Here is a 14164-nt window from a genome sequence, read left to right as displayed (position 1 = left end):
AGACGATTTGGAAAATGGCTAAATCGTAAAATCTCGTCTGCCGCTCCATGTCCCCCCAACGTGCGGCCAATTTAGCCGAGACTTTCTGACAATCTGCTGCTTGACAAAGCCGCGTGTTGTGTTTTAAGAGTGTGTGGTGGAGTTTTCTTCCGCTAAAACTGAGTGCCTTTCTCTCACTCTGCTCTGAGCGGACCATTTAACTTCTCCCTCGAGTCTCCATGGAGACGGTTGTCAATCACTGCAGAGGCATGAAGACGATAAAACTACAACGCTTTTGAAAACTCCATTGCTTATTAAGACGTTTTACTTTTCAGAGCAGAAACAAACAATTTTTAAATAAAGGGTTATCTTACCATAGCTTAATATATATTATGAAATATGAAATATTAATGAGCAGGACTCGCCCAGCCCTAACCCAAAATAAGCATTTTAAAACTACATTAAACATGACTTTACCTGGCATCTAGCAGCAGAGACAATGCGGCCAGAAGACCACACCAGCAAGCACTGACCATCTCCTCCCAGACTAAATGCGCTCCTGAAAAGAAAGTTAATAGCAAAACTTTTCAGGGTTCATGGGTTCTAAATGGCATTTTATCTTTTTAAATGACTTAGTTTCATGACTTGGATTGATAATGTCAATAGTGAGCATTATTCACACCAGGTAGGAAGACATTTAAGAAGAAAACGTATAAAATTTGAAACAAAAAGTTGACATTTTTGAGGTATATTGAAATGACGTAGGAAAAGGGAGAAGTCCATTGTTCCAAGGAAAGAACTGGGACTTGCTCATGACCGTTTTGTACAGTATGACATTTATGTTTACCTCTTCTTATGTCGCATCCTGTGTCCATTTCCAATAAAGAAGTAAATAAAAAAATGTCACAAAAATGAAATTGTAGACCTCACACAGGACGACAGAGATACCTGTTGGAGGCTCCCAGTCCTGGTCGGGATGGGTCTCTCTGAACTCCGCTGCCTTCCCGTCCTCCGCAGACAGCTCTCTCTCGATCATCGTGGTGATCCCTCGGACCAGGTCCAGCAGAGCGCTGAAAGCCACAGACATGGCGTAGCCCTCAGGGATAGAAGGGGGCTCCACTTTGTCAAGCATCTCAAGGCTAGAAGAGAATAAGGATGGAGACAGTTGATTCAGATTCACTTTATCAGCCATTTACATTGCAAAAATGTGCAGGGAGCTCAAAGTGCAATGTCAACACATAAAAGGACACAACAAAAAATGAACAAATGACACATTTAAAAGGTACTATACAGAGTTTAATAATGTTGAAATGATGTATTTTCCTCCCCCTACATGTTCCAGCAATGTCCTAATATGTAGAATGAGCCTATTCACCACAACTGCCGCTAAAATCCTGCATTGTCAGTCAAAAAGTTGCTAATTCGGGTCCGAAATATAGCTTAATATAGAAAATGCAGTAACGCGCAAGACCTGAGGTGGCAGTAGTGAGTGTAAAAATTACCAATCTACTCCCTTTGTATGTTTATTTATTTTTATTTATTAGGATCCCCTTTAGCCACAGCAAAGCTGCTGCTATTCTTCCTGGGGTCCGTAGAAAACACCATATGCAATAATAAAAGTAATACAAACACAATAAAAGTCCATACAAAATGTAAAGTGCAGACTTTAAAGTGCCTTGTTTAAAGTGATCACAGCTTGGGGAAAGAAACTGTTTAATGGAAGGAGACGGTTTACACTCCCAAAAAATTGTATCTACAATAGTTTAAATGTCTCAAATTGAGCATTATATTTTAGATTTGAGTTGTTTTGACCAGCTTGACACAGATTATTTCACTTGTTCTGAGATGTTTCTGACTCGATTTAATACATTTTATCTTTATTACAGGTTGATTTACCTGCCAGTGGGGTAAAAAAAAACGCACTTCTCCCCTTTCTTATGTCAAGACAGATTACCTAAGAACCAGTCTGACATGTCAAACAAGCAAAGTAACCTTGGTTTGATCTGGCTCAGGATATTAAGCTTTTGTAGCGTACACAGTGCAGAGGAAGAGTTTTCTGACTCACTATGTGGCCTTGGCGCTGCCCTGCACACTGACGGGCAGCAGAGGGATCCAGGTGCCGCGGTATTCAAACGCTGCCTGAGTGGAGATGTTCCCACTGGACCCTCCTGCTCCGGGACCGCCCTGAACGGCCCCTTGCGGTCCAGCGCCCAAACCACCTACAACAGGTAAAGCAGATGGTTACTGTTTCTGAAAGGATATATCTGGCTTATTACTGCGCACAGGGAGACAGATCATTTGCTTTAGTGACACAAACAGTAAAAACTCCAGACTCTCGATGTCCATAGAGGAACTGACCGGCTGGTGCGTTGAGAGCGGCTGCGTTTCCCGCGTTAGGAACAATGAAGAGCGACTGGATGAAGGAGCCCAGTGCGTTTACAATGTCCCGGAAAACTTTGGTGGAGTGCTGCTTCATGTCGTACGACTGGCAAAACGAACTAGTCAAGGAAGAAATAATTTATGCAGAGTTCAGTCTTTTCAATATTACTGCATGAAGGACGAGAGAAACATACAGTAAAAACCCACCGTAACAAATGTGGCTGTACACACAGTCTGTGCACCGACTCCACGGCCACAGCCCGGAGCCACTGAGGCTTCTCCCCGTCCAGAAACTTCACCAGCAGAGACAGGAAGATCTCACATTCAGTCACCTGCAAACACAAGAAGACACAGGGATTTAGGCTGAAACTTTAGGGGTTTCTACAGATCTCTCAATCACACACTTTTTTCATTATATTTATTTATTTAATTCAAAAGTGATGTCATACAATCACAATAAAACCGCCAAGCCAACACAGTATGAATGAAATGGAGCAGAGGAGAAGTCTTGCCCCTTTGTTACGTATATATATATGTTTTTGTATTCTATATTCGGTTATTTGCAATATATGTACTTCATACTTCTTTAACATTGTAGCTTTTATGTGTTTTTTGAACTCCAGGAGAGATTCTGACATTTTCACTTCTTTCTGAAGTTTATTGTACTGTAACAGTTCGTTCCATTGCTTTAGAGCTGAACCTGGGTTCATTAAAGATGTCTCTTCCTTTCAGATTATAGTGACTTTCTCTTTTCTCAAACATTTCTTGGATGTTCACTGGCAATATTTTTCTATTTGCTTTATACAAAACCTTAAACTTTACAGCATTACAGCTGTGATTAAGCAGGAAACAGGATCAATTTATTTGACCTCTCACCTCCCGCCTTAACCAAGCGCATTTTCTCCAGATCAACTTTACCCAAATGTAAAAGCTTCTGGAATGGAGCTTACAGCCTGTAGGCCCGTGTAACGCCTCATTTGAAAGCTAAGACCTACACAACTCATTGTGACTTTTTGTTACATTGTCACTGCTTTTATGTCACATCTTTGAAGCATTTTTGTCTTGTTTTTGTCGCTTTCTTCATCGCTTCATTTCCTTGCTTTTGGAGGCTCTTTTGTTGCTTTTTTCATCACTTTTTTGTTGTATTTCCATCCTCGTTTTTGTCACTATTTTGATGATTTTTTTCAAGAAGCTTTTAGATTTGAGTAATGCTAAACTGGAGAAAATGTGCTTGGTTCAGGTGGGGGTTAAGAGATAAAAAAAAAGTGAGTAATTAGTAAAAATAAAAGATAGCGGAGATTCACAGGCGTACAATAATTAGGCATGTGTTCATCACTTCTGAATGATCTAATTTAAGTGTTTTTGGCTTTGTCAACACACAGACCACATTTTTATGCAATGCTAAAGCGTGGTAAACCTCTTACCCCCCAGCTACAGCCAAATAGTGATTGGAGTGTAAAAGGGGCATCTTCAACATATTTTAACATGTTTTCAACAACAACATGTTTTAGTCTTTTGACGAAAATGTGATTTAATTTTAGTCGAGATTTAGTCAAATAATTCTCTAGTTATAGTTTTAGTTGAATAAAATTGCATGTAAATGTAAACTTAATTATAAAAAAAAAATCTAGTCATATTTAAAATCCAGTTTAAAGGGGCTAGATGCAAGTTAGCCATTTTATACTCACTACTGCCACCTCAGGTCATACGTGTAACTGCACCTTCTATATTAAGCCTGTGCATGACGACACTTCGCACCCAAATTAACACCGTTTTGAGTGACAGTGCAGGATTTTAGAGGCAGTTGTGGTGAATAGGTCTGAATGGGCTCATTCTACACCTTAGGACATTGTTGGAACATACAGGGTGAGAAAAATACTTAATTTTAACATTTTTAAACTCTGTATAGTCCCTTTAAGTCAGCAAATTTATGATTTTGTATATTTTCGTTGATGAATTCAACACTGCCCTTGAGTGCCCAGGATGAGTTGAATGCTAAAAAGTTTTGTAGGCGTTTGATAAATATTAAAAGTTAAGATGCCGTACACTTTTACAGGGACTGGTTCCTTTCACTCATCTGGATAAAGCAGAGTTAAAGCCCAGAATTATGTCTGATGCTTCAAGGCCACTGCAAGTTATTTTGGGCACTGTTATAAAGTTTATGGAATTAGAATAATAGAATTTCCTATTACAATAGACCACATAGCTGTGTCTGTAGCTGCAATTGCTGTCATTCCTACACAAAAATGATGCATAACCCAAGTAAAAATACCCTATATAATCCATTTTGGTAACATAATTTTACGCTGTAGATCAAAACAGGACATGAACTGGAGTTGACACCAGTGACGTCTCCTCCATTTAAAAAAACCTGGGGCTTATAAATAGACACATTTTTAATTTCAAGGGATTTATTGAATACTAATGAATGGAGGAGCAGATGAAATAGTGAATTACCGAGACGGCGCTAATCTTATTAAGAGCCTGGAGCAGAACAGCAACAAAACTCCAGCGCTAATCCGAGTCAGACGAGATCAATTAACAGCATCCGTGTTGTGACGGGGTAAATCCTTTAATGGCTTGCTTTCATGTGATGTCATGTTAAAGTGCATATGGACTCACACTGAGGTGGAGGGAGGGCGAGAATAATATGGTAATAAAGTGCTGTTTATGGTTATTAGATCAGGGATAGCAGGGCCGATTGGAACAAAAAAACATGAGTGGAGCAAAAACCTCATTTTGAGAAACCCATATTTGGATTATAGCGTCATCTCGGGCACCCTTCGCGGGACATGACATGAAACTAAGATGTTAAGGGAGAAAACTAGCTAAAAATCTTCACATTAACCATTGCGTAAAAAGCTAATATTTTCACCTGCCGTGTCTCGCCTTCTTTACTGGCTGTGAAGGCTCTATAAACGCTAAAAACTCTAATAATCACAGAGAAAGGATTTATGTTACATCTTTGATTACATCTGCTGCTTCACAAAGGCCGTGTGTGGTGTTTTCGTTGCGTGCGAGTGAGTTTTCTCCGCTAAAACAAAGTCTTTCTGCCCTGCAAATAACCCACTAGTGCGGAGGCAAACATGGTGGAGGTGCTGCAACATAACTCCGCCCCTTTCCCCTTGAGTCTCCATGGAGATGGCTGTCACTCACAGCAGAGCTCAAGGGGATGAGAAGTTTTACTTTTGAGAGCACAGAAGGAATATTTAGAACAGAAATAATAATAATCTGAAATGGGCCTAATTGTTTTCTTCATTATGAAAGATCAGGAGAAAAAAAAAAAAAGGAGAAAAAAAAAGAGATTTTATTTTTTGGCCATATCGCCCAGCCCTAAGTGGGAGTAGCATCCAGTTGTTGTTTTTATCCACACGTGCAGTCAGATTGGTACTTGGTATCGGCTTCTACCCTGAACTACCCTCGGCAAATCGAACAAGCCAATTATTCACCTGCTTCTAGTGTTTAGGCTGCTGTGGTGCCAAAATACAGATTTGTATATATTATTTTATTCCGTCCTCCATATGATTTGACACTCTTACTTTTATTTTTTTATATTTATTGGTTTATTTGGTCGGGACAGTACATGTTAATGAACACACATGGGTCTCATGCATGTAAACACGCCACCCCGGATTGTAGCCTTGGGCTCATTTCCATCTGTCGTCCTCCATGCGCTCTCTCAAACACACTCTCATTCATTCTGGCCTATCTGGCCTATTGTACATGTTTTTAGTGGAAGGGGAAACCGGTGTGCCCGGAGGAAACCTATGCAGACACGGAGGGAACATGCAAACCCCACACACAAAGGCCTGATCCAGGTGGGAATCAAACCCAGACCTTCTAGCTGTGAAGCACGAGAGCTAACTGCTGCATTCTGCGCTTTTAATTAACTTTTCTTTTTAAATATTTGTATTTCACGTTACTTCTAAGAGTCTTCTCTGTGAAGATGTATTCAGGGTTTCTGCAGATGGAATCAAGTCAAATTTAATTCTTTTCAAAGCCATTTAAATGTCTAAATTTCGTACATATATATTTTCTACAATTTGTAAACATTCAATCAAACTTAGGAATGAGGGGAAATTTTGATATTCAAAGCCAAACTGGACATAATGGACAACTTTTGATTTGAATTTGTACAATTTCAACTTGAATTAGCTGAATTAAGTTTTAGACCACAGTTTTTTGTATTTTGGTTGTGTACATGCAGTAAAAGTAGTTGAGCATGAGCAATGTATTTTCATTTCATGCTTTTTGGATTTAATGACTTTCAAGGCCTTATTAATTGACTGTGTGTAGGATATGTATATACTGCATTAGGCAGCACCATGTTCCCAAGACAAATCCTCCCATTGAGGAACGACAAAGCATCCACGCCTTTAACTCTGCTTATCTGTTCTTGTTTGAAGATGGCATCTAATGATTCGAGACAGGGATCTAGTCATTAATAAACTAGTTATTGGGGGGTCATACCAGCAGGCTGTAGAAGTGCTTGATAAGCACAGAGACGACCCGCAGGAGCCTCATGCAGATGGGGAAGTAGGGCTTCTCCACGGGGGCAGGGGAGGCCGCGCTGGTGCTGCCCTGACGAAACTTAATGTTCGGAGAGAAGAGCTTTATCACCAGGGGGCACACCCGCTCCTTCAGCAGGAAACTGAACTCCTGATGCTGGAAAAATCAACAAAGGCGTGTTAAAAAAGACCTGCATTCGGGCATACAGGGTGACCTTAAACAGACCTAAAAGAAAGGCATCCACCAAATACGGCACAACCTTTACTTTATTTGTCTTTTATTTGACATTTGGTTTGGACTGGGGATCAGACACACAGATTCAGCAGCAAACATTAGATTATTGCTTGCTGAGTTTGCACGCACCTGCAGGAAAACCCCGGGAAAGTCATTGAGGACAGACTCGAGCAGCTCCAGGCCGAACGTCCGGGTCATTTCAGTCATGCCAACCAGCCAGTAGGGGGCGTCTGCGTTCACGAGCTGGCACAGGTCCTACAGAGCACAACACAGACCCAACAATAAGGCTCTGTTTTCTTCACACGTTCTCGATAAAGAGACACAGAGCTATTGAGAGGGAAACATGCTTCAACCCAAACAAGTGACAGAGAGCGGGCGCCACCATAAAGGACAACTAGATTTAGTGTTTATACTGGATTATATGTCTGATAAACACTTGCATTACAGTAGCTGCAGAGAGGAGGGTCATTTCCAGGATTTAAGGCAATCTCTTGTCACTTCTGGACACAACGTCTTAATGTTTTAATGCAGTAGCACCACCTACGTGATAGATGTCCAACACAGCTTATCCAGATTGATGTGATGAAATACGAAGACAGCACCCGGCTAATAATTAAGCAAATTTTACCAAAACATGACAGCCAAACCTTGAGCACAAGTTTGCTCATTGTCAGGCCCAAAGCAAAAATATTCTCTGGTCTGACAGATGACGCCTAGAAATATGATTGGACATGATGCTAAAATACAGGAAGTGCTGCCAAGTCCTTTAAAAATGTAGTCTTGTTTAGTCTATGTGGGAACAACACTACTCTTTGTAGCCGCCCACATCTTTGACTTGTACACAAACTTATACCTGTCTGGTCTTTGTCTGGTCACGCACAAGGACCAAAGGTGATGTTAGCATTTGGCCTCTCCCAGTATATTCCTATAGCTCCAAACGGGGGTGAAGTTGGAAGCTACCACGCTCTTCCACGGGCACAAAGACCAGACAGGTACATATCAACTCATCTAAGCTCAGGTAAGAACATATCTCAGTATGGAAAAACGGTGGCCTGTTCCTTTAAGTTTACTTTTTGAACAAAGCATTTCTAAGATTTACCTTTTTTCAGCTAGTTTCAGTAAGTCGACATCTTTAGGGCTGGGTACAGTTAAATCTTTTTCCGATACCGGTACTTCAACAATACTTGGTCTTCAAAACCATCACGACACCTGAACAATACCGTTTTCAATACCAACACTAAAATATTTGTCATATAGAACCATAAAACAGAACAATAAAGTGAATTTATTTAATCAAAGACTACTTCTATTAAATTCGTATGATTTATTTGAGGTGAAACAAACAAGACACTTGCTTTAGTGCTGTCCCTGGACCAAAAGCATCAACACTTGGTCTTTATAGTATATTTTTTTCAGTACCTGTTTCCGATACTTTTATTTTTCCAATACTAGTAGTACCTAAACTGGTATCCTTTAACAGTACCCAGCTCTAGTCTTCAATATTATCGTTTTTTGTAATATTTTTCAGCTTCAAATTTTGTTATCACATTCCTACCAATGATTGCAGAACATGGTTGCTCTTGTTATCTTTCACAACATGCGATGTAAAAGGCGAACACATCTTTATTGCATTTGTAACGGCACCAGCTCCAGAACAAACTGACTGATTCGAGTTCCAACTACAGATTTTCGCCATTAAAATATATTGTGATGCCACTAAAACCTTTCAAAGTGAGGTTGCAACGCACCCTTTTGCCCCTCCTTAGATCCGGGCCTGTTTGTATATGAAGGCACATTGGCCAAACGGTGTCTAGTGTTTATTTGTGAAGTCTGTGTGCTATATCTGCTGTGTGTGCGCAGGTTTTGACAACAAAGTTCATGTTTTTTACAAAGAAAAGGGATTCTGACTTGGTCCAAATAAACAAAACGGTTTGCTGAGTTCAGGAATATGTGTCAGAAACGATTTCCCATCAACTGGGAAAACCTGTGAAGATGGAAGCAGATCCAAAGAGAAGGCTGCCCCCCGGTGGTCTTACCTGAAACAGCATGTAAGCGTCCTTTGCACTTGGCCGGAGAGTACTGACCGACCGACGGTTCGTGTTGCCCTGGACAGGAGGCGGCTGCTCCACAATTCCTACAAAAAACAGTCGATTACTTCCTATACTTGGTTGATTGATCGTTCAGTAGTTTATTTGGCTTCTACAATACACACATGCACAAATAATGTCACCAAAGTATCCTCATTTTGGCAAACCTTTATCAGCACAGCAAATTAACAAGGATTGTAAGTCTAGGGTTTGGTATAAAAAACTAAAGCCAAAGTCTCAACAACAGATTTCCTACTCTTTACTCTTTTTAAACATTTTCCTCTCACCTTTGAACTTCTCGTCCTCGGCGACCATGCGCTCGAACACCACAGTGACCACCTGTCGGACTGTGGCGGCGGCCGTGTTGTTCGTGATGTTGTCTTTGGTGAAGTGGAGACGGAAACACAGCACTATGGCCTGGAAAAGGAAGAAAACAAGTATGCAATTGTGAGATTTGAGCTCTTAACCGCCGTTTAACCTGAGCATATTCACTCCATAGCGACGGAATCGAGGATGAAAACACAACAAATACGTGATGAAAACGAGACAAAAAGGAGGATGAAAACACAACAAAAAAAGCTACAAAAAAGTGACAACTCAAGGAAAAAGATCCATTGAGCTCAGCTTGTGGGTCTTCGCTTTCAAGTGAGGAAACTGGAGAAACGTGCTCAGTAAAGGCGGGAGTTAAGAGGTTAATCGAGACGTGCCATTTCTGTTTCCCCTCACTCACTGGCTTCTATTATATGTGAAATCCAAATAAAAATCATTCGTACTTGCTCACTAAAACCATATACCTGTGTTTTCTTCTGTTACGTAACAAGCATTTCCCTTTGATGGGTGGACGTTCAAGGCTAAAGAAGAAAACAAACCTTTGAGAGCACTTCGTCGTGCACTACTGTGTTGGTGGTGAGCAGCACGAGGACCGTCTGAAGGAGCTTCAGTTCCTCTAAACCGTTCTCCATCAACTGCCACAGCATGTTGATGATGTTCCCGGCGGCCGCCTGTGACAGAAAACAAACAGCACAAATGCAACAAACTGGTTACAAAAACACTTTCTTCAGATCGTCACTATCGGTAACATGACAATATCTCACATTAAGATTAAGAATAAACATACAGAAAGATTCAGGCCGGGACAATAACCAGTTAAAAAGCCGGGAACAAATCTGACAATGGAAAGAGAAGTGACAGTCAAAACTTACCCCAAGTTGTGACATCATATTATCCTAAAGAGCTATGGTTTAAACTGATGTGGCAGCTAAGAATACTTTGTTGGCAATCATCAAAAGGCTGATTCTGTTTTTGACTTGGATTATGGCTAAAATCTGTATTTCCTGAGCCCCACCACATGAAACAAACTGGCACAAAGTTCTCTGTCTTCTCCATCAGCACAAACTGAACTAAGTTATTTCCTGTCTGACAGTGGTGACATGGGTTTCATGTAGGTCAGTTGAAAAGACTTTCAGCAAAAAGATGAATATGGTTTGAGGAAACTAATCCCAAACAAACAGAAATCAGGTTTGTAGATTTTCAAATTGTATTCATTATTTTTTTTGCTCTTCACAATGTCTGTGGTATGGAGCACAAACTTAACCATGTCACACTGCCAAACACAGTAATATACAATACAACATACTTCATTGACACAGTGGGAGAACCCCCTTTAAGAAGACATCAAGGTTACAGATGCTCTTTGTGCTTTTAGGCTGAAACAGAAGCAGCAATTTAAACATAGATGGATAATAACAATAATACTTCAGCAGATATTTCTCTCAAAAAACAATATCTCATTGTTTGTATACTCTAATGTGACATGCAATTCATCTCTAACACAATGATCATAAATTACATTTTCTCATATTTCTTGCCAGCCCTTCATACCTACCAATGACCTCAGGAATTCTATATTGATATTTTTTTTCAAAAGCTCTCTTTCTCTCATAAATGTGTTCTGTTTTGTGACCAGAATTAATCAGTTGAAGCATTGCCAAATCAGATAGGAACGTCTTCAATTCATAACAACCTAGTACAGATGACGACTTGAACACTTCTCTGCAATAGAAACGTGTGACTGAAAACATATTCAAAACCTGGCATTTGTGTTGACAGTAAATCCTTGCAATCTTTTCCTGTGTTTATACAACATGATTGGGCATTGATTCACTATTGATCGTAAAAATAAAAAAGAGAGAAAGATTTAGCATGGGAGCCAGCGACAAACGGAGCTAATTAAAAGCTTAGTAACATAATTTCACTCCTCACCTCCGAGACGACCTCGTGGGACATGAGTCTCTGGATGGCGGACAGGCACAGCTGTGTGATTTTGGGCTCCTTCGTGCCACAGCCCATCAGGAACGGCTGAACCACCTCCAAGCTGTTCTCCTTCAGGGCTGCAGGGGAAATGGACAGGGGCGTCAGTGCGATCAGAGCCATGTTACAGCAACACAGAGACAATACTAAGAGGACATAAAGGTATTCAGACATACGGCATAAATGGGCTGGAAAAGGGAGGAAAAAAATCATTGTGATGGACCATGATATCGGGGTGGGGGGTTTGGGGCGTGATATTTTCACAGACAAACACATCATGTCTCTGGCTGGCAACTTAAACTAGCATGCATGTTTTCAGAGAGCAGGCTGAAACGACCCAATTCCATTTTTTTTTTTTGCCCCATGCGACCTTTTCATGACAGTCTTATCGACACAGATCCGATCTTTTCAAATGCGACCCAGGCCACTTGGATATGTCCTAAATGTGACGTGTATCTGATCTTTGCATTGCGACTTCGGTCTGAACGACATTCGCATTTTGGTTGTCGATGTACTCGCTCTGTTAGCTTCCTAAAACGTTTACATTGCCAGATCCGTGGCACCTTTTCTGTTAACGTCCTCCGTGCCGTCTACCAGTGATGTGCGGGTCAACTTATAAACAACCCGCCCACAACTCGGGCTGCAAAAAAAAAAAAAAGAAAAGAAAAGAAAATATTGCACCCGACCTTCCTGCTTCCTGACCTGCATTTTTTAGTACTAGACTAGTACAATATAAATTACAAAGGTTTAATTGGCCTCTTTATTTCCAACTACCCAAATATCATTAAAAATGACCGCTGGCTCATTTCGGATCAACCAACTTAAAGCCACACCGCGTAGAATTTTACCCAATAAATAAAATTGAAATACAAGCATCTATTTTATGCCAGATATCTTCCTCATTGAAAAGTACATAATAAATGTACAAACAAACATTTATGAGGCTCACCCCTCCTAAGATATGACTTTACAGGGAGTGGGTACGTCTCCAGCTCGTTTCCATGGAGATGTGACGAAAGGCAGTAGTACTTTAAACAGTTTAGTTTCTCATCCAAATCCATTCTTTTATTACACACTGCAGTAATAGTATTTTCTGTGCTAAGCTGGGCATTAGGAGCATGTTTTGTTTTGCTGCAACAGTATAGTCCAAAATGTTGCGCAGTGTACCTTTAAATGACAGGTCACGTTTGAGAGTACCGTATTTTCTGGACTATAAGTCGCTCCGGAGTATAAATCGCACCAGCCACCTCGTGCACCGTTGACAAGCTCAAAGAAGAAACACATTTGCCATTTCTAAAGATCATCAAATTTCCAAACACACTGAGGAGTGAGGATTTAATTGGATATTTTTTAAACTAAAATTGGACAAAATGGGCAACTTGAGAACAGCAGCTAAAATGTTTCTTCATTGTATGATCTTTTCACATATTGAATATTGCATTACTAACTGGTCACTGATAAGTCTGACTACTTTAAAACCAATTGAGTCTCTATATAAAAAAAACTTTAAAGCAGTACTAAGTAGGGCTGCACAATATATCGCAAAAAATATCGTATCGCAATATTAGCTGATGCAATATCCGTATCGCGAGAAGCCACAATATAGCGCAACATCACCATAGCCTTCATCTGACTGATATTGACCCATTTTTTTTGTCGTTTTTTTGTTTCATGCATTGAAGTCATGTGTAAAAGCTCAGTTTTAGTTCAACATTTACTAGCTTTGTTAAATTCCACCCTTGTTTTGGTCCTGATTGGGTGTTTTTTTAAGTCTTCTTTTGACACAATTTGCTGAAAAAAATGGAACATATCGTGTTTGGTGAAATATCGCAATAATATCGTTATCGCGATATTGCACAGCCGTATCGCATATCGCAAGTCACTTCAATATCGTGCAGCCCTAGTACTAAGTGACTCTTGCCCCTAGAGGCCACAAGCGCAACTGCAGGTGTCGTAGCAAGCTACGATTTTTTAACTTATTAATTGTCTTGGAGAGTAAATACTACGCTGACAGGAAAGGTGAAGGGAGAGAAGGCTATTGTACATCCAATTATACAATGGAAATATTTGTTTTCACTCAAACTTGGTTGTAAATACTGTTTACAGTGACGCTAGCCCGCAGTTAGCTTTGCCCGTTAGCCTGTTAGCTTCTTCTTCATGCTTCTATTAGTGTGTATTGGTGCTCCAGACCGGTGGCAGTCAAGTTGCAAACATGGTTTTCTGACCAGAGACACCAGGGGGAGATGAAAGACCCTCCAATCATCCCATAAACACTAGTATTACCCCCACAGGGACTACGAAAATGATTGATTAAGGTAAACACGTTACTTGAAGAAAGGAAAATGTTTTTGTTTTTTATCAAATATTATATATAATTGAACTAAATTATGAAAATCATCACAAAACTCAACTTTCGCACATTTGTAAGTTTCTATGCCTTCTTGTTTTATTGTTAAATCTCAGTCAGCCGGACGAAACTCTGTGCCTTTGCGACACATTGTGGCTTCTTGCAATGACACTGAGGAGTAAAACGCCGCTCAGACAGACAGCATCCAATTGTGTGCGTAAACCAGCGCGGCCTTCGCTGTCACTCACCTGCCAGTATGTCCGTGTTCCTGGCTGCTATGGTCTTAATCTTCACGATCCCAGACTCCGCAGCCTGAAGC

General features: G+C 40.4%; 1 protein-coding gene across 2 annotated transcripts in view; it reads right to left on the bottom strand.

The window, feature by feature from the left end:
• The window catches only part of mon2 (MON2 homolog, regulator of endosome-to-Golgi trafficking), a 72426-nt gene that overhangs the window by 44486 nt on the left and 13776 nt on the right, over positions 1-14164 (bottom strand). For both annotated transcript variants that reach the window (XM_079567161.1, XM_079567162.1), the window contains exons 2-13: positions 14094-14157; positions 11451-11578; positions 10058-10189; positions 9476-9605; positions 9138-9235; positions 7231-7356; positions 6829-7023; positions 2566-2690; positions 2338-2477; positions 2045-2198; positions 928-1118; positions 457-538 (exon numbers count right to left, since the gene is read on the bottom strand). In XM_079567161.1, coding sequence (XP_079423287.1) covers positions 457-538; positions 928-1118; positions 2045-2198; positions 2338-2477; positions 2566-2690; positions 6829-7023; positions 7231-7356; positions 9138-9235; positions 9476-9605; positions 10058-10189; positions 11451-11578; positions 14094-14157 — 1565 coding nt within the window. The remainder of the gene's footprint in view (positions 1-456; positions 539-927; positions 1119-2044; positions 2199-2337; positions 2478-2565; positions 2691-6828; positions 7024-7230; positions 7357-9137; positions 9236-9475; positions 9606-10057; positions 10190-11450; positions 11579-14093; positions 14158-14164) is intronic.

This window comes from Gobius niger (assembly GCF_951799975.1).
Source record: "Gobius niger genome assembly, chromosome: 12".
Taxonomy (NCBI): domain Eukaryota; kingdom Metazoa; phylum Chordata; class Actinopteri; order Gobiiformes; family Gobiidae; genus Gobius; species Gobius niger.
Note: the sequence above shows the minus strand (reverse complement) of the source record. Positions and strands in the feature narration are given on the sequence as shown.